Below are 19798 nucleotides of genomic sequence, written 5' to 3' on the forward strand. Positions count from 1 at the left end.
CATTCGATGGCAATCACAAAAATCCATATTTTGCTGTTTTCCTTTTTTTTTTGTTAGCGAAAGTGAAACTATATTAATTTAAACCACTGGAAACAAAAGAGAAGCCTGCGGATCGTCCGCAGCATACAACAAAGAGCTACCGAGCTTTGCCATAAGCAGCAACCAATTGGCTCACAGCATTTGCAGATCTAAGCAGATGAGACACATTCGCCACATTCAGTTTGTCAGAAGGATACACAACATCGCTAAAGATATATCTCACTCAGCAGCAAAGGGATAAGAACAAATCCCTGGAGGAAGTCTGCGGCTTTGAGTCCTTCCAATAGCGCCAAAGCTTCAGCCATGAGAGGGGTTAGCTGCTTTGCCAGGACCACCTCCAATCCAAAGAGGAGTGTTTGCAGAATTTTGAATGTAAAATCCGACACCTGCAGGTAGGTCAGCAGAGACAAATGAGCCATCAAATGTTAGAAAATGGCCAAAACTTTTCCTGTAGATCCCCTGGCTCTCCTCATATGATCTCAACAGAGACAAATGAGCCATTAACAGTGGACAGGGTCTTTCTCTAGAGTGAGGAAACATTGGCAGAACTGTTGCGATACTTGGCGTCGATTGTTCCACAAGAACAAAAAAGAAGTTGAAATAATACAGAGGAGACTGTCGCAGGAGGAGTTGTCCAGTGAGGAACCCTCCTCAATCCTGGTTCCTTGAGACCATGAAGAAAAGAAACGGAAACTGAGGTGAAGATGCTGCTGAGATCATGAACGAACCCTCCTAACCCAACCCAAATTAAGGTTGGATTTGCGTTTGATTCAGATTCTCTTCAATTCTTCACGGGACCAATTCCAAGTAACCCAAGCCATCGATCGTGGATTGGGCCGGACGGGTTCGGATGGAACCCAAGCCGAGCCAAGTCAACCCAATCCAACCCAAGTTGCATCGATCGTGGCCGTCTTATCTTTTAAGGCCCGCGCACGTCATGATTTAATTAGCGGGTACGCCGCGGAGCCAGGTTTTGGGGAAAAACCAGTGGAAAGAACAAGTAAGCGAGCCAGCCCCGCTCTGCCTCCCTCACGCTACGTGGTGCCTTCTTGTGGCAAAGCTCCCGCCGTCCCTCCCCCCCCCGCTGCTGCCCAACTCTACTCGCCGCCTTCTCCCTCACTGTCTTTCTTTTTGATCTCTCCTAAGGAACGCATCCCTTCGCCCTTTTCCCTTCTCACCATGTGCGTCTTCTGTACGTTGAACCCGTTCTTGATCGGCTGATGCGGTCGAGTCAGGTTCAAGAAACGAGGATTCGCCCATGGCGGACTTCCTCCCTCGCTTGATCTTTGTCGTCTGTGTCGAATATGCCGCATTGATCGGCTGATGAGATCGAGTCGGGTTCAAGAAACGAGGTTTCGCCCATGAGGAATGCTTTCCGCGGACTGCTCTTCCATCAGCGCCGCCGGGGTCTACTCTCCTCTCCGTGTATCGCCCCGTTGGGCGATTTCTTGATTCCTCCTCGACAGGTAGAGGAGTGCTTGCTGATGAGACCCGCAGCTGGCATCCGGATCAGAAGCCCACACTGGGTCGTGCCATTCCATTTCGCTCTAATTCGGCAGTGAGTGCTCCTTCTTTTCTGGCATTCCTTCTGTTCTTGGATTACCTGGTTTTTCTGTGCTTAAATTTGTCGCGGTGTTGTAGGTTGTCGACTGGCTATACGAGTGTCCATGGCGAGAGGCCGTCTGCGGAGTATGCGAAGCTGCGGAAGGAGTCGCTGGAGACCGAGTTCGGGCACATCCTCGGAGCCCATGGGTCGAAAACATGGTTTGCTTACCATCGTTTTGGTCCGTTCTTGGCGTTGTACCGAGCGGCCATCATATCCTTCTACCTGGCGAAACTGACCGTATGGCATTTCTTTGTCCGCGACATACATAAGCGAGCTGCCAAGGTATACCACTCTTCCTCCAAGCCCTTGATTTGTATTGATTAAATAGACTGTCACGTTTTGCGGTTGAGCTTGTCTAGTTATTCTGTTGGGTTCGTGGAGCTCCATTTGGTCTGTGAATACTGGTTCATTCTTGTTTCTTGAGGTTTCTTTGAGGATGTAGCAATCACTTAGATACAAAACGAATGAAGAGGGAATGCAATTGCGCACATGTGCAGTAGGTGTGCTTGAGAAATGGTAAAAGTTTTCTTTGTAGTTTCAATGCGAGTATTGAAAGAGGGCACCTTATGAAGGGGATTACGATTTGGACTTAAGTGCAGGTTCAATGATCTTAATATTTTTGCAAGACAAATAAGTTCCTTTTAGTTTGTATGGACATGAAGCTTTATTCTGAAAAAACAGCCAAACACATCTTTAACCTTCTGGCTAAAGACCGCTATGCTGGCATGAGGAACCATATGCTTGCTGCAGGGATTGAATGTTTATGATACTAGATTGATTGTTTGATATTTGTGTCTTTCCAGCTTCAGATATTCTTCTAGATTTTTTTTGGATAATTTTTTTAATTAGACTTTTTTGTCTATTCCAGTTTCGGAAGACTCTTATTCGGTTGGGTCCCTTCTATATCAAGGTAATAAAAAAAATCAGATTAGATATTTGCAATCACATAATCTTCTCTCTGCGTTGCTCGTTTCTTTTGAAGTATGCTGACATTTACAATCTCAAGTACCCCCCTGCTTTGTATCAATTTCTTGGGAAAGGATTCTTCTTTTTGTTCTTGTGAAGAAGAATCTTAGTCAACGATATCTCATGCATGCCTGGAGTCAGTGAAAATCTGTTTTTTTTAAATTAATTTTATACATATACATGTTCTTATAGAAGCTCATGGGGATGTTCCAAGAACCTGGAATGTTATTGTGGGATGAAGAATACATTTTTTGCTGGTGGTTGGATTTCTCATTTATTTTCTGTTGGCAGTTCTGAGTAGTTTTGTAAGTTTGTAGGAAGAAATGGACTCTGAATCAAATATGATAATCATGATTTGCACATGTATCATGTTGTTTCTATGTAAAATAAAAAAGGTAAAGTAAAAAAGCTATTATAATACATGAGTAGCGATAAAATCTTGTGTTATCCATCTGAGCTTCCCCTAAATTTACGTGGTAGGTTTTGATGAAAGCAAATGGAATGATGAGTGCCTTTGCTGGAAGCATCTCATATTCTACTTAGAAGTTATTCTCAAGCTCATATATGAACATGCCTGCCAGGCGTGTAATGGCTAATTATTTTTTATTTATTCCTGTGGACCTGTCTATAAAGTAGTTAAGCTTTTGTCCCAGCTTATTGCCAACTGACCATAGGAGGGCTCATTATTATCCACCACAAAGCGCCTGGTAAAGTAGCCTAGTCAAAATACATGCTCATATCTGATGCAAGAAGAAATTCTTGAAGGTAAAGGGCACCTGAATCTTGGACAAATATCTTCTCTTGCTTGTGGCTTCTGAATCCATCCAACTAGATTCATGTTTGGGATCTATTTATATGGTATGTTTGAGAATGGCTTGTGATAAATATTTGAATAGCACCTTTATGTTTCTTTCAGATGTTTTTGAATGATTCATGATATCTAAACAAACAGATTTTTTATATACTATGGATCTAATTAGATATTATTATTATCATTATTATTTTTTGCAGCTTGGACAAGCGCTTAGCACAAGGCCTGATATTTTACCCAGTGCTTATTGTCAAGAGCTCTCTAAATTACAGGTATCTAGAATCCTATTTAATTAGGTTGTAGGAAATCCAAACATTTGAACTCTTGTCCATTTTTTGATAAATTCTATTTCAATTTTCCTTTTGTTTTAATTTACTTATGCTGAGATCATTTAGATTGTATCCACATCCATAGAAGATGTTCCTGCATGTTCTTGCTCTACAATTTACTGTGTTTTTATCAAGAAGAAACTTAATCTGCCAATAGTTACTGTTTCATACTTATAATTGATCTTTTTTAGTTCATTTTTTCTTCATTCATTCATTCATTCTGTGTGATTGTTGATTCTCATTGGTTTTTAACAAGAAAGTTCCACGGTCCACCCTTTTAACTTTGTGTCAGAATTGGGCCTCTGTGCCAAAGTTTGATCAAGCAAACTTTGTGCTGAAGCTCCACCACTTTACTGAATCATACTTATAATTGATCTTTTTGACTTCCCTAGGTTTGTGCCAAAGTTGTCCGACTTCCTTCCATATAACCACAACAGTCGATTGGATAATTTACTGTAATTTCAACATAAAATGACTAATTCTCTTTGCTTACTAGCTCAATGTTTGCATTAAAAAATGGAAAAAAGAAAGAAACACTTCACAATTAAGAGTGTTAGTACAAAATCTACCAAAAGAATGTTCAATGTGCAATTTTATCAAGTTGATTTTGCTATGAATGAATTTGACATTGATCATTTTAGATGATCCTATGCCTCATCCTATTGTTACCAAGTGTTTGTACCTATAGAGCAGCTTAGTATGACAATTTGAGAATGAAAGATATTTTTTAAAATTTAATATGCAAATAAGTTATACTTTATATTTAATGAGATGCAGTTAAATTGAAATGTTATCTGATTGAACTGGGCTTGTTGCCTTTTCAACCTGGCCATATTCTGCTGTTCATTCTGTATGTCATAATTTTCTTGTATTCCTTATGTCAATGCAAATGAATCTTTTCATGCTATACTGGCATTTGTATCACTTTGCCACGATCACAGATTTGCATTAAACAAAGTGGCACACATCTCGACCTTGCAATCCGCCAATCCATGTTCTCTTCATTCCTGTTTTGCTTATTTAATCATTGATGAATCCAAAATGGAAGTCTCCAAAATCTATACTGCAGAGGGTTCAATGGATTTTGGGCATGTGCTTTGTACAAATTGTATCCACCTTCTGTAGACTTTGCAACACTTATTGTGCTCTGTCAAACCTGAACTGATAAATACATATCCATACAAACTTCCATGGTGTGTTACTTGCAGTTTTGTTGGTTGATTCAGTGGTGTCAATAGGGGCTCGAGTGCTCACCTAGGTGCTCGAGCGAGGTGAGGCAACACCTCAAGCGCCTCGCACGACCTTTGGGCAACGCAATTCCCTTAAGCGTCACCTAGGCATTTGCTTGAGCCCAGGCACCAGGCAAGCGTCCAAGTGAAAGTGGCATAACACAAGACATTGGATGAGAAAGGATAAGAGATTGGAAGAGAAAGGGGCCCAGGGAGAAGGAGGGCACTAACCTAAAGGCAAATACAATGGAATGGATCAGTGCTTAGTGGTGGATGGGAGGGCAAAAGACGTGATTTCGTTGGAAGACGAAAAGCTAGGGTTTTGAAGGAAAGGGAATTGCGGGATGATAGAAGCCGATCCCTTTTGCTCTCTCTCTCCTGTCTCATTTCTCTTTCATGATCTACCTTTTCTCACGCCCAAGATGCAATGCATGATGCAATAAGTAGCGCACTAAGTATTAAATCGCAATAAGTGTGCTCTTGGTTCCAATTCCGTTGCGTCAAGATGCCAATTGACTTGCCTATTTCTAGATTTGGGTCAGGGATCACCCTATCATATGGGATTGAGCTCAAATTATGAGTCAACTTAGCGTAGCGATCAAAGAATCACATCATTATGAATAGTATATATATGTATGATAATAGAATATAAATGTGCAAATTCTATTGGTTGTTGGGGCTCAACTAATATCTGGATTCTCTTGATCTAATGTCATATGGCAATTTTGAATGGCCGAATTAGGACATGACTATATGTACGTTGACATGGAATCAACCCGTTTAGGTAAACCTACTGTCGCTTCTCCTCTTAAGGGTAATGCAGTCATTTCAAGCCGGCTAAAAACCCCATATCTGCTTTACTGCAGCCCTCTTGTTGATCTTCATTTCCTGTAATATATATTTCAAGCCGGCTATATGATTTCAATTTGATGTGGCATTTTTATTTTTATGATCATTTTTATCAATCGTAATATATATTTTTTATATTTTAATATCCTGGAGTGCCTCATGCCTTGGGCGTTTTCAGAGCTTGGCGTCTAGTGCTTTTAAAAACACTAGTCTGATTGCTTTAGTATGCCAGCGAAACTTCATTATCACATGCTTGTGTTTGCCATCAAGCATCTGGCAGAGAATCATTTCCACCTCTTTGGTCTCAGCAAAGAAATGACACAGCATCCTGACATTTTTACTGTTCCATCAGTGGGGCCTTCGAAATGTCAAGTGTTCTCTTCTGTCTCTTTTGAGTGTGGAATAGGTGATCCAAGTTAATTAATGCCGTAAAAAAAAATCCAGTACTTTTAGGTAGTGTTCTGTGGTTTTGTGCTTTGTTTATTACACTGCAATCTTTATGGCGATTTTTGGTCTGCTTTAACTAGATGACTACCCCAGAACTTTAGCTTGATGCTGCTTCAGTTGTGGGCTAGGAAAATTATTTATGAATCTTGTATATAGATCCCAATTCTTAGGTGACTTTTTTAAATATGTCTTTCATCTTTTCTACATAACTTTCTAAAATATTCTTTCTAAAGTTTTGAGGATACCTGGTAAATATTGTTGTCTTTCTTCCTTGCATGATAAATGCTCAAGACTTTAGAACTAATTCTAAAAACATTGAGCTTGGGATTTTTACGGTGGATGTGTCAGATCACTAGAAAAGGTATAGTAAGATATTTTATACATTTGTGAACAATTATGAGCAGCTCTGATCAGGGTTTCAGAATATGTATCCCAAGGATCGTTACCACTTGGTACATTGGTGCTGTAACCAGTTTGACTTGTTGTCGAAACTGGTATTGGACTGTGATTTAAATCCTTGGCTCCTATAAATGTGGTTCAACATGGTATGAAATGGTGAGATCAGGAGCCCTTAGTTTGACCAATGGTATTATTCTTGATAGAACTCAGTAGCAGGAAACAATCCATGTAGTTGACTCCAAAGAGCTGAGAACTTTTATCTTCTTCTTCTTGTTGTTATACTTAGCTTTCTGGCAAACTGCTTGTTTTTTTCCTCATTCTGTTGTTGATCAGTTTCTTTTTCTTTAGGATCAAATACCTCCGTTTTCTACTCGTGTTGCAATCAAGTCTATCGAGTCCCAGTTGGGTCTTCCAATTTGTCAGATCTTTGCTGATATAAGTTCAGAACCCATTGCAGCAGCCTCCCTAGGACAAGTTTATAAAGGTTCGTGGTCTGTAACAGTGTTTTGTCACATTTTTTTCCTTTATATCTTGTTGGTTCATGTTCTCCAAGGTTAAATGCATTCTTTTGATACTTTAAGTCACGCAGCTCATCTACATTCTGGGGAGCTTGTGGCTGTCAAGGTGCAGAGACCTGGTATGGGACTCTTTCTGACTCTTGATGCACTATTGTTTCATATGATTGGAGGGCAACTGAAACGATTTGCTAAAGCTCGCAAAGATCTGTTGGTAGCTGTTAATGAGCTGGTGCGCATTGTCTTGTTTGTTTACCACTTTGTTATGCGTTCATCTCGAGTAATGTTGTCCTGATGTCTCTATATTCTCTCTTTTTTCTAATATTCTCTTTTAGATTGGATCACTTCATTCCAGCTAATATTTTGTATTGCACATTGTTCTTCTCTTTGCTATAGCAAGGATGGGTGGGCATATAGTCAAATTCATAACATAGTTTCTATATGGACCAATAGACTTTATCCACTATAATGCAGAAAGTGATAATGCCAACAATGTGGTGACACACCCAGCTTAGTGCAGGTTGTTACACTGAGTTTAGACATCTTTCTTCTTCTCTCCATCTCTGCTTTCAACGACACATCATGGCTTTCTCTTGCGTGTGATGGTAGCAATTGGTTACAATTAATGATGACTATAATTTATAACGATGTATTATAGACAAAACAATCTTCATTATAAATATAAATAATGTGGCAATAAAAAAAAAGAGTCAAGAGCAGGAAAAATTTGACACTTTAATAAGGAGAACAGTCCTAGATGGAATTGTACATATTATTCATCCTTTCAAATGCATAAATATGTTACATATATGTAACAGTGATCATAGGAAAACCTACTGTAGCTATTGTCCATTTGTTTCTTTTTTTTCTTTGGTAAACATTGAAGATCGTCAAAGCACTTATTTTTTCATTTACTTGTATTTGTTCCCTAGATGGGTATGCTATTTCACTATCTTCTGTAGAATAAAATATGCCTTATAGTGGTAGCCAAGAAGCATGCTTACACAGTTTGGCAACAAACAGGTGAGGCACATGTTTGATGAAATTGATTACATCCTGGAAGCACAACATGCTGAAAAATTTGCTTCTCTTTATGCATCTATCCCGAGTAAGTTCTCAAAGTTCTCAGAATTCGCATTGAACCTTTTCTGTATCTCGATTTCTTTGCAACTCTTTGTTTAACTATCTTGTGATACATTGTTTGATGTCAATGTCACACAGACACAAACATGAGAATAATAAATTTAAATATATTAATAATTTATTTTAAAGTTTCAAAATTTACTTAAATAAGTAATTGGATATTAATGCTGGGACTACTCATGATTCAACAGAAGCATTAATATTATTTCCAGACCTCCCTTTCTATTTATAGAAATTGCTGTGCAGTGCCTTTTTCCTCCCTGTTTTTCACCTCTTTATCCTCCTATCCTCTCCCCCTCCCCTCCTCTCCTCCTCTTCCAACTCCCTTTCTCTGACTGTGGATGACCTAGGGCAACTGGTGGCAGAAACTCTTCTGGTTCTCTTACTCTTTCTCTTTGGCTTCAACAGATCCTCATTGCAGTCCGCTAATGCTACTCTGTCACTTTTTCCCTTGTTCCTCCTCTTTGGAGGGAAATGATCCTTTCTATTGCCTGCTGTTTTGTTTTTCTTTCTCTTTGGTGGTAACAGATTGACTAAATTTGGGCAGATTTAGCTGATTTGTTCAGAGTTGGACAAGTCCATCAGAGCTAAGCAACTTATGAGATGGGCCATGAATGTGTATTGAGCCATGCCCTATGTGCATCGAGGAATAGCTTAGGGCTGACATGAGTTTGAGTTATGGTTCATGAATGTCTTAATGTTTACCGTTTTGCTTTATGCTTTGAACTAAGAAACAACAATCTGCCTTGTTCAAGAAGTAAAAAAATGGATCAATTGAGATAACTTCATCTTATGTTAAAAAAAAAAAAAGAACTTAATCTTTTGTTTGTCATAAGCATTTTTTAATGAATATGTAGTGGGCCTCATTATCTCACTGAAGTTACTGGGTGTTGAACATAATGGCAGTACTCTTTCACTGACTAATATGTGGATCATCCTCATTACAATTATATTGTATTTATGGTCTTACAGATTTATTCATTATTTAAAAAAAATTCTTGTATAATTTGCTGATTAGACATTGCAATCTCAAGGTACTAGTAGCTGAATCTGATTCTTCCAATGAAGATTTTGAATCGTGATGGATGATGAAATAATGGAGTCTTTTTATTCTATAAATTATTCAATGAATGGGTTCACTCATGTTCCATCATGAGTTAGATATGTTTTGCTTCATTAAGATATCTATTTCTTCCATTATGGTATCATGCCAAGGACTATTATATTGAAAGGGATATTGTATAGTGCTGAATCAATACTTTTAAACTTGAGATGGTGGAAGACAATCTCATGTAGTAGTCTTAAATTGATTTTTGGTAGTGAGTTAATACATCCATGAGTTATAACATATAGATTGTATACAATAAATTAAGGTAGTATCTTTGATCAACTTCATGCAAGGTTAAGTTGCATCTCCAAGTGTTTCATGCTTCCTATAGTGAGAATTGAGGCTTGTTGTAAGACAAAGGTCGCAAAGAATGAGGGCTTCTTTACCAGAAGTTGTTAAGATAAACTATTAAGGTGTTATGGAATGTTTTGACGTTTTTCTGGGTTCTATTTGTTGCTTATTTGTTGTTCCTTAATATTTCAAAGCATTAAATCCTTGTCCAATAGACTAATGTTTCTTTGTATTACAATGGTTAATGCTGTAAGTTCTTTGGCTCATATGGTTAATAGACTATGTTGCTTAACTTTAGAAGTACTTGCTTTATGTCCAATGTAATAACCATTTCTAGATTTCAATTACAAGAAGTGATCATGGTAATTTTAGAACAGGATCAGGATCTTGTGTCAAGGTTCCAAAGATCTACTGGAATTTCACACGGAAAGCTGTGCTTACAATGGAATGGATTGATGGTATCAAACTAACAGATGCCCGTCGAATAAGTGAAGCTAGTTTGAACAAAAAACAATTAATCGATCAGGTATTTATGCCGACAATTTCTCATTTATGTTTTGGATTTTTTTGTTTGCTCCTAGTTATCTGTTTATTAGAAAAATGGAAGTGTAGAATGGAGAAGTCTTTAGTTTTTTTGGTTCTATCCAACAATTCATGCCAGCTGCAGTAGCATGTGTTTTTGCCATTTTTATGTATAGTTCTTTGCTTCTTTTTGGTTGGAAGCAAACATAAATTATTTATCAGAGTCAAAGTTACTTCTAATACACATTGGTTATTAGTGATTTGAAGCAAAAGATAAATTATTTATTAGAAGTAAAAATAAATTGCTTCTAATATACATTAAACATCATAATTTAAAGAGTAACCACAGCAGAACACTAGATTTTAGCTGTTAAGCAATATTGCTTGAAAGGGACAGAGAAGAAAGTTAAGTGGAAGACAGATGCTTAATTACTCAGCTAATTGTTCTTTAACTGTGCAGCTGATTTAACAACAATATTTTTATTCTCTAATTGATAAGTATGCCACTTAGTTCGACCAGGTTTCTAGTCATAAAATTAAACCATTTTTTAAAAATTTATGTTTGCTTCCAACCAAAAAGAAGCAAAGAACTATACATAAAAATGGCAAAAAACACATGCTACTGCAGCTGGCATGAATTGTTGCCTGTTGGATTAATTAATTAAAACTTATAGTAAAATTAAACCATTTTACTAGTCATAAAAATGGAAAAAAACGCTTAGTTCGACCAGGTTGCTAGTCATAAAATTAAACCATTTTTTAAAAATTTGTGCAAATAATCTTGATTAATTAATTAAAACTTCTAGTAAATTAGTTCTTATTTAATTTTGGTAAGCTCTCTGGAAAAAAAAAACACTTGGAGACCTGGGAAATAGCTTATCAGAGTTTTAGTTGCAGTAATCACCTTTGTGCCGTTTCCTAAGAAGTCCCTTTTAAACTGTCTCTCACAACACAATCGATCACATATATCCTAAGAAAAACAAATAGTTGCACTTTAATTGGATTTTTGAGTTTTGACAACCCTCTGTTACTAGAAAACAATATTTAACTTTATTTCAGCAAAAGAGAAATCCTGGAACCCAGACAAAGATTTAATCTAAAATTGATCATAATTAAGTGAAATTTATCCGTGTTGCACCATTAATCATAATCAGAAATCCTAACTATTCCTATGAGAAATATCTTTTGCAGCTCATATGGCTTCTAGGTGATTTTGTTTTAATATTAGTTTGAAATATCATTTGCTGCTTTGTACCTTAATATTATCCCTGGTTAGCGTCATTCATTTGTTTTTATCTGTCTCATGGTATAACAGAACTTCTGTAAGATGATTTTGATTTAGAATTTGTCAAAATGTAAAACTTTACCATTGGACATACCATGCCACATACAATCATTGTTAGTATGAATAACCTACATCAGTTCATGTTGATCCGTGCAGGTTATATATTTGGGTGGATTGACTTAGCTTGATAAATATTGTAATAGCCATTATGGAACGTATAAGCAATAATATTTCGTATGATAAATTAACAACATAGAGGGCAAGCTTGCTACTATGGTATCATTGCTCATTTGTCATGAAAATCACCTCTTTGTCTACATGCATAAAATTGCATATGCCAGCCTTCTCAAACCCCACATTAGCCGGAGTCTTATGCATTGGTCCATCTTTTATAAATATATTATCTTGAATATCTCCAATTTGAAGATTTCCAATGAGTTGTTTTCCTTCCTATTTTTACTGGGATGAGACGTTGAAACCAGTTTAGGTTGGAGCCAGATTTTTATAGATTTTGTGATAGCATGATTAACCAGTTGAGGTATTTGTAAAATTCTCCTAATAAGTCAATCATGCTATAACAAAATCTATATTTTCGAAAGATACAGATTCTCAAGGAGCATAAATGAATAATATCTCAAAATGAACTACATTGATTAAAAATTATGTAACTTATTTGGAAACATGTCTCATCCAGCACAAAATTCAACAGGTGAGGCTAAATATTGAACACAACAAATCAAGATGAAGTTTCCACCAGTGTCTTAGGTAATTGATATTGGTTCAGTTGTTAAGAATATTCTATCTACTGAATTAATTATATGATAAGTGATGCATAATTCTTTTTTCAAGGATTATTTTGTTTAACTAAATGTGTGTAAAGTTTCTTCAATTAAATTATGGACGTCTGCAAATACTTATGAATATAGCTATAAAATTCTTCAAATTTGTCAGGGACTTTATTGTTCTTTAAGGCAACTACTTGAAGAAGGCTTCTTTCATGCTGACCCACATCCTGGAAATCTTGTGGCTACTGATGATGGATCTCTAGCATATTTTGACTTTGGTATGATGGGTGATATACCCTGGCATTATCGTGTCGGGCTTATTCGAATGGTTAGCACCATTCTCCTTGTACCTTAGTTTACTGGATCATGCTTTCTTAATTGTTTGGTGTCTACTATTTCTTAATGTATGTTCATGATAACTATCAACCTCTCGGTTACACCATATTCAACCTGCATAACATAGTGCCTACTTATTCTTTCTCACATGAAAATTCTTTCTGTTATGACCTGTTGAAACAGAATCTTGGGCTCGATTTTTTGTGAGATGTTATTTCTCTTAATGCCTGTAGTTGCAGCTTTTGGTACTAATATCAAGATCTTCCTAGATTTGGAATATAATTATTTTAATTGAATGTCTAGGTTGTGCATCTGTACATCTAAAAGCTTATACATCCATTGAGTGAGCTTAGTTCACCAAGTCTAAAATTTTTCTCAATTTTGGTTGCAGTAAATCCTAGTTCTGAGCTAATTCTGTTGTCAATAAAATTTCAACATATTAAGTGTGACTTTAATGTTCTGATTATCAATCTATTTTATTGAGGCTGTGAAAGTGTACATGATTTTCAAGACCATGTAAATTTCCATTCAATGGCCTTTCTTCTTTTCCTTACTATCTGATGGTAAAACCTTGAATTTTTGCTCTTACTTGTATGTACATTTTCTGATTTATTTCTAATGGTTGTGCCTTTTGCCCATTTAACAGTTTCATATTTTCATGAGCTGCCAAGTAAAATATTTTCACAAAAAGATTCTACAGTATATGGTAAAAATATACTGTTCCTATTACATAGGTGTTAGAGTATGGGAGGAGAGACAAGAGGATGCATATTGGATGTTTTGCCATTGATCCATGTTGTTGATGGAAATTTAGGGTAATGTCAAGTCAACATTTGTATGGAATTATTTAAAATAATAGTAAGGCAATGTGCGTCAAAATTGGGAAATATGAAGTTTTAGCATCCCTAAAACTTAAGATTGGGATGCTTTTGAGGAATCTTATAATTGGTCCATGATGTTAATGGTATGGATGGATGTGTGGAGCTAATAGGAAAGATAGGAAAAAAAATATTTTTATTTATGAACAATTATGTATTATTTTGATAGAGGATAAGATGAAATAGAATCATTTAACATGGTGCGGACATGTACTTAAGAGAACTATTGATACGGTAGTTAGAAGAAGGAAAATGATTAATGTCAATGATAAGAGAAGTAGACGAAGACCTAAAAAGATCTTAATAGAAACTATATATAAAGATTTAAATACTCTAAACTGAACTAAGCATATGGATTTTTACATATCTTAATGGCAGAAAAGATGCATGTAGTCGACCCTAATTAGTTGAGACTTCTGGCTTTGTTGTTGTCGTTGTTTATTTCATGTTAATGTGGACATTGAAGCTGCAACAATTCTCCATGATATATATGCTAGGACATTAAAGAATTACTACACAAATTCCAAGGTGATGTCTGATAGAAATATTACATGCTCGACAAGACAAGCACAATCATGTGCATGACCATGCACTCGTAGATTCACCGGAACATTTGCAAAATTGCAAACATCATGGATACCCTTCATGAATCGTGGATTGCCTGTACCATCAAATACAATACAAAATGAGCGGTGTGTATCGGTCTAGACACAACCGTCACAACATGCATGATGGTAATTTGAGGTTAATTAGGCCTAGCATGTTAAGGGTGCATGTTAAGGGTGATTAGTATGTCTCCCTCTTAAATCTAGGCTCAATTAGATCCATTATCTTACTTTTAGGATCAGTTTGGGGTAATTAGCCTAATCACAGAATGTTAAGAGTAATTAGTGTGTCTCTCTTAAATCTAGGCTCAATTAGGTTCATTATCTGATTTTAGGACCAAATTGGTACTTAGGCTAAAAAACCTATAATTTCTAACCATTTATGACTCTTTTGCGCTTTATTCTTATTGAAATTGAATTGGAATTGCATTAAATTCGGAAAAAAATGGGTTAAAAAGGGTTTTTAAATTTTCAGCCATTTTTCTGAAAGTCAATATGTAATGGCCTGGGCCAGAACCAGCACTGCTGGTCGGCACGAGATGATGATCCTTGATTTAGGGATTGTAGGAGGTTTGAGGAGGTGCATTAGACTGGAGAGTAACTATTGGATAACTGACCAAGCTGGTACTTTGTAAGTCTCTACAGGCTACTGAGACTGAGTTAGCCTTGGTCATCGTTTTTTTAATTTGTCTGGAAAAGGACAAAAAGAAACAAAATAGATATTGCATGTACTGAAAAAACATTGGAACTTTTTAGACAATAGTTGATGGATCCTTAAATTGGTTTATTAGGTACTTTTTTATTGCTTGACATATCATAGAAAAGTCCAATAAGCTTACCACAGCCAACAAATTAATTGGAAGGGTAACTTAATATGATTGGAAATACAATGTATTAAGTGGGAAAACTATACTGTGATATGAATTCAGTGCTAAGTTGGCATTCTTGGATTGTAGCTCCTTGCAGTACGTCGATCTTATATTTATTTTTGAATGATTTGGAGATTTACCCTTCATTTTGTTGCCTTACATGGTCTACTTTTGAATAACTTGTTTCCGTGCTATATCACCATGAGGTCCACTGCACCATTTATTCAATTTGTGATCTGTATTTTAATATCTAAGTAATTTCAGCAGTCATTGTTGGAATCTTGCAGCTTGTACACTATGTTAATCGTGACTCGTCAGGCTTAGCGAATGATTTCCTTTCGCTTGGATTCATTCCTGATGGAACAGATATACAGTTGGTTGCAGATGCATTACATGCATCCTTCGGTGACGGTTCCAGGCAATCAAATGATTTTCAGGTTAGCTTATTATTTAGACATCTTATATAATGTATATTGTCATTTGCTAAAAAGCTATTTGATGCAATGAAGAAAGGTAATCTTTTCAGAGGAGGATTAACAGTTAGACTATCCAAGAGTATTCACTGAATATCTAGGTGTTTTAATTTTATGTTCAATGTCAGCTTAGGTCTTTTTTCTCCTCTTTTTTGATTGATAAAAAAGTAACAGAATTCTACTTTCATACTCAAGACAGTTTAGGTTTATGAATTACAGATATAGAAGATTGTATTGGTGAGGCAAGAGGTCTAAAATAAAAGGTCCGTGAGTGGGGTTAGTTGGACTGTTTTGAGATTATATTCAGTTAAACATGTTATGTTTGACTGTATACAATTCTTTTTTCATAAACTGATTAGAGAAACCAATACTTAGAAGATAGTCAAGCCAACTCAGATTTGCTAAAGTTGAACATTGATTTAAAGGAGTGGGCAGCAAAAATAAGATATTTTCCAAGGAGCCAAGTTAGGACTGTTCTTATTCTCTTGAGAGATGGTTTTAAGACCAGTATGATGATGGGTACATGGGATTCCAATATTATCAAGTCAACAATACAGAAGATAAGGTACCAACAGGTTTGTAGATTACTAGTGCATAATGTACATGAAAGTGGAAACTGCTAAGATCCTTGTTAGGCACTATGATTCATTTATTAAACAGAATTGTTGAAGGCTTAAAATTATTAATATATTTGGTATAAGATATTTTAAGGGAATTCAGGACAGGACTCATTGGTAACTTCCTGGTGGAGCTTTAAGAATGAAGAAAAAGATCATGTTAGAGGTGCTTTGGTGAATATTGAAGTTACACTATATTCCTAGTTGACTTTGCTGACAGAAATCTGCTTCTTTCGGAGTATATCATATGGTATGCCGATTAATGAGGCCATCCAAACACAAAACATTGAACGTCCGGTTGAACCCCATGATTCTTGGTTGTCAGCATCTGACATCACAGGTTTGCAGGCATAAAGTGATCTCTGTCCACATGTAATCTTCCCATCGTCATTGTCAATCTTCTCAACAAAATGACTAATCTGTTAAGCATTTTTTAAGAAACATTTTTTAAATTTGATGCAGGGGATAATGGATCAATTATATGCTGTAATGTATGAGTTCAACTTCTATCTACCACCTGACTATGCATTGGTTATAAGGGCATTGGGATCGTTGGAAGGAACTGCAAAAGCATTGGATCCTGATTTCAAAGTTGTAGAAAGTGCTTATCCTTTTGTCATCGGGAGACTTCTTGCAGACCCGAATCCCGATATGAGGAAAATACTAAGGGAACTGATTATACGTAGCAATGGTTCAATACGCTGGAATCGGCTTGAACGTTTGGTGAGAAAAAAACTTGTATTTTATTTTACTGCTAGTTTTATCATTAGAAGCATTATTCTAATCTTTCATACTGGATTATGTACCATCAACCTTTGGTGCAGCTTTTATCAAATGTTATGACTGGAATTGAATTGTTTTTGACTAATTGATTTATTGAATTTCTGTGATGAATATGACTCTGTTGTACAATTAGTGTTCAATTAGTGTTTGGAAGAAATAACTTTTGCAAGAAGAAGAGAGAAAAAGAAAGAAGAAATACAAAAAGGCTATGGTTTTCTTAATTTGCAAGAAACAGATACTTGTTGGCTTTTTTTGGAAACCTCTACATACAAGAACAGTTGTCTTATCCTGCACAAGAAATTGAACTCTTCTTAGTCAATCACAAGTGTATAAAGAAAAATGATGACAAGTGCAGATAAAAGGACATGCTGATCTAGTAGGTGTTTCTGATAATCTCTTCTGGAATCAAAGTGGTCTCTGGCTGAGAGATTTGAAGTTTCAATTTTTCAGACTCTTGAGATCTAAAACTTGAAATCAAGGATTCAAATGTTGGAGCATGCCTTAATGGTGTCAGCCAATGGCTAGCATGGTGCATGATAGTTAGGTCTGGCGAACCTAGAGCACAGGATTTTGTTCAGATCAAATTACAGACCAAACTACACAAGAAAATAGTTCATGAACCTTTATTTGGTCTACTGAGTCCAACTCACCTTTGGGTCTGTTCATGCCTGCAACATAGGAGATCAGCTGTTCAATTCAATATCTCTTTGATCCTAGCCGGCTGCCTCCCACTTGAGATGCCTCAATCGAGTACTGTTTCTTTCTCTATATCGTACAGTTCGTCTACACCTCCAGCATAGACCAAAATATCAATCCATGCTTTGAACACCCATCATCTGAAAATCCCCCCAAAACCTTAAAGCACTCTGATATACACACAACAGGAATCAAGCTAAAATTTAACTCATAATCCTTGTTACTGTTTAGCAGACTGATCTGGTTACATATTCTAATAGAAATTCTGGCAACTTCAACTTGTATGGTTTGCATTAGATGTTACAGCAGAGTTTTTATGTTTCTATATTTTTCTGGTCATCGTTCTCTTTTGCCAAAATTGTAACTGGTCTTTGTTGTTTGAAGTTTTCAGTTCAGATAACTTGTTCTATGACCTGCTTCTGATGTCTACAGATAGCGGCTATCTCTGAACAGTCATCTGAGTCAGCAAATGAAACTCCTCTGACATGGAAAACTTTTGACATGCGTTCGGTTGTTGCTGCTACAGAAGATTTGTTTTGTTTTATTTTGTCAGAAAAAGGTTGGAGGGTTCGTGTTTTTCTCATTCAAGATATTGTCAAAGCTGCTGATGCTTTTCTGGAAGAAGAAGCTTTGCCATGTATATGTAACAAGCCAGAGGCAAAAGAAAGATTTGATACGGAGGTTAGTTACCTTATACTAACATCAATAAAGTTTAACATCATAAGATTTTCTAGAAAGGCAGTTATTTCATTTCTACAACATGATATAAGTTTTTGACATAAATGGAAGACCTATTATAAATTTTAGACTTCGTAACCTCTATGTTTGATCTCAGCATCACAAGGCCATTCTTAGAGTACTGATCTGAGTCTTCAGTCTTGTTCTTTTCCCTTGCCTCTCTCCCTTCCCCCTGCACATATTTGGCAAGCTTTTATGGACTATTTTTTTATTTGTAGATTGCTTTCTTGATTAACCAATCATGTAAATTAGCAAATGTACATTACATATGGTTCCTTCATGTGGAACATGGATTAACTCTATTAATATGATTTCAGTATTTTATTAAATTTTTAACTTCGTGCAGCAGAAGGTTTTTCTTTTTGAAGTGAAAGGGAAAAAGTGATTTCCTGTGAGTCAGATACAGAGAAATCACCTACAGTTATATATGCTGTTTAATTTTACACTTGGGCACCATTTAGATTCTTTGAAATATTTTAGGTGCCTTTTATATTCAATTAGTTGCATTATTACTTTGTGCTAAAAATTCTGTTTTTTTAACATATCATTTCTTTAATGTAGCAGAGTGATGCTCTAGTCATGAGATTGATCAGTGGGTTCCGGTCATTACAACAAGCTATTAGTTTTGCACCGGAGGTATGGACTGCAATGTTTCTTCGAACACTATTGAAGTCTGATACCCATAGATTTCTTCTTGATATATTTTTATCACTGGCAGTTTATTCTCGCAACAAGATGCCAGAAACATTCTTTCTTTGTATATCTAGGCTTCTTCATTTGTTGGAGAAGGGATATGATTTTCAAGAAGATACATAAGTTATTTTAATCATTCAATTTTTAGTGGATTAACACAGAAGAAAAGGCTCACACTAACAACATCAGTAAAAGTGTTACACAGAAGAAACCTTTAGTCACCATCATATCTTGATGACTTTTGTTAACACCAAGCACACGGGGCTTGTGCCATTGACTGATTTGAGAAGGACCGTCATAACTTTTACTCTGCAAGAAAGAGGTATTTCTTTGTTATTGCTGTGTAGTGGTAACGTTAATTTATTGTGGAGAAAATATTTGGTAATCTTCCAATTTGCAAGTACTGCTTGATTCTAGAAGATAACTGCCATCTGCTTGAGTTCACCTGCAGATAGTTATTTAGATGCTAGTACACATGCAGAAAGGGACCTTTTATCACAAAATTTTGGATTTCAAGTAGATGGTTGTCATGCCATATAAAATTATTTTACCTTCTGTGGCAAATTTTCTTTTTCTGAAAGAAAAAAGATGATCGGCTGGATTGGTGTAATATGTTGGATTGGTGTTAGCATGACATGGCAAGCGAACAGTATATTTTATCTTGGCATTGCAAACCAATGAATTGTCTATTCTTGCAGCTTGATTAAAGTGTGATTAATACGATGTCCTGTTGCCTACAATATGAGCTTTTTATATCAAAGATTGTCATGTTGTACTGGTCGAATG

General features: G+C 36.2%; 1 protein-coding gene across 5 annotated transcripts; it reads left to right on the top strand.

Annotated features, from left to right (window-relative positions):
• The first annotated feature begins 111 nt into the window (after window positions 1–111).
• LOC135585227 (uncharacterized) lies at window positions 112–19671 on the top strand. Of its 5 annotated transcripts, none has more exons than XM_065186541.1 (14): window positions 112–1597; window positions 1681–1927; window positions 2514–2555; window positions 3623–3694; window positions 7024–7159; window positions 7265–7422; window positions 8214–8298; window positions 10110–10258; window positions 12491–12652; window positions 15300–15449; window positions 16565–16825; window positions 18014–18262; window positions 18881–18955; window positions 19038–19671. In XM_065186541.1, the coding sequence occupies exons 1-14, from the start codon at window positions 1401–1403 to the stop codon at window positions 19143–19145; spliced, it is 2091 nt and encodes a 696-aa protein (XP_065042613.1). In that variant the 5' UTR covers window positions 112–1400; the 3' UTR covers window positions 19146–19671. The 5 variants fall into 5 exon arrangements, with proteins under 5 accessions (XP_065042613.1, XP_065042622.1, XP_065042626.1 ...); XM_065186550.1 differs by having other exon boundaries at window positions 18884–18955; XM_065186554.1 differs by having other exon boundaries at window positions 7257–7312; window positions 18881–19671.
• Window positions 19672–19798: the final 127 nt, after the last annotated feature.

Source organism: Musa acuminata, chromosome BXJ1-1 (assembly GCF_036884655.1).
Source record: "Musa acuminata AAA Group cultivar baxijiao chromosome BXJ1-1, Cavendish_Baxijiao_AAA, whole genome shotgun sequence".
Taxonomy (NCBI): Eukaryota; Viridiplantae; Streptophyta; class Magnoliopsida; order Zingiberales; family Musaceae; genus Musa; species Musa acuminata.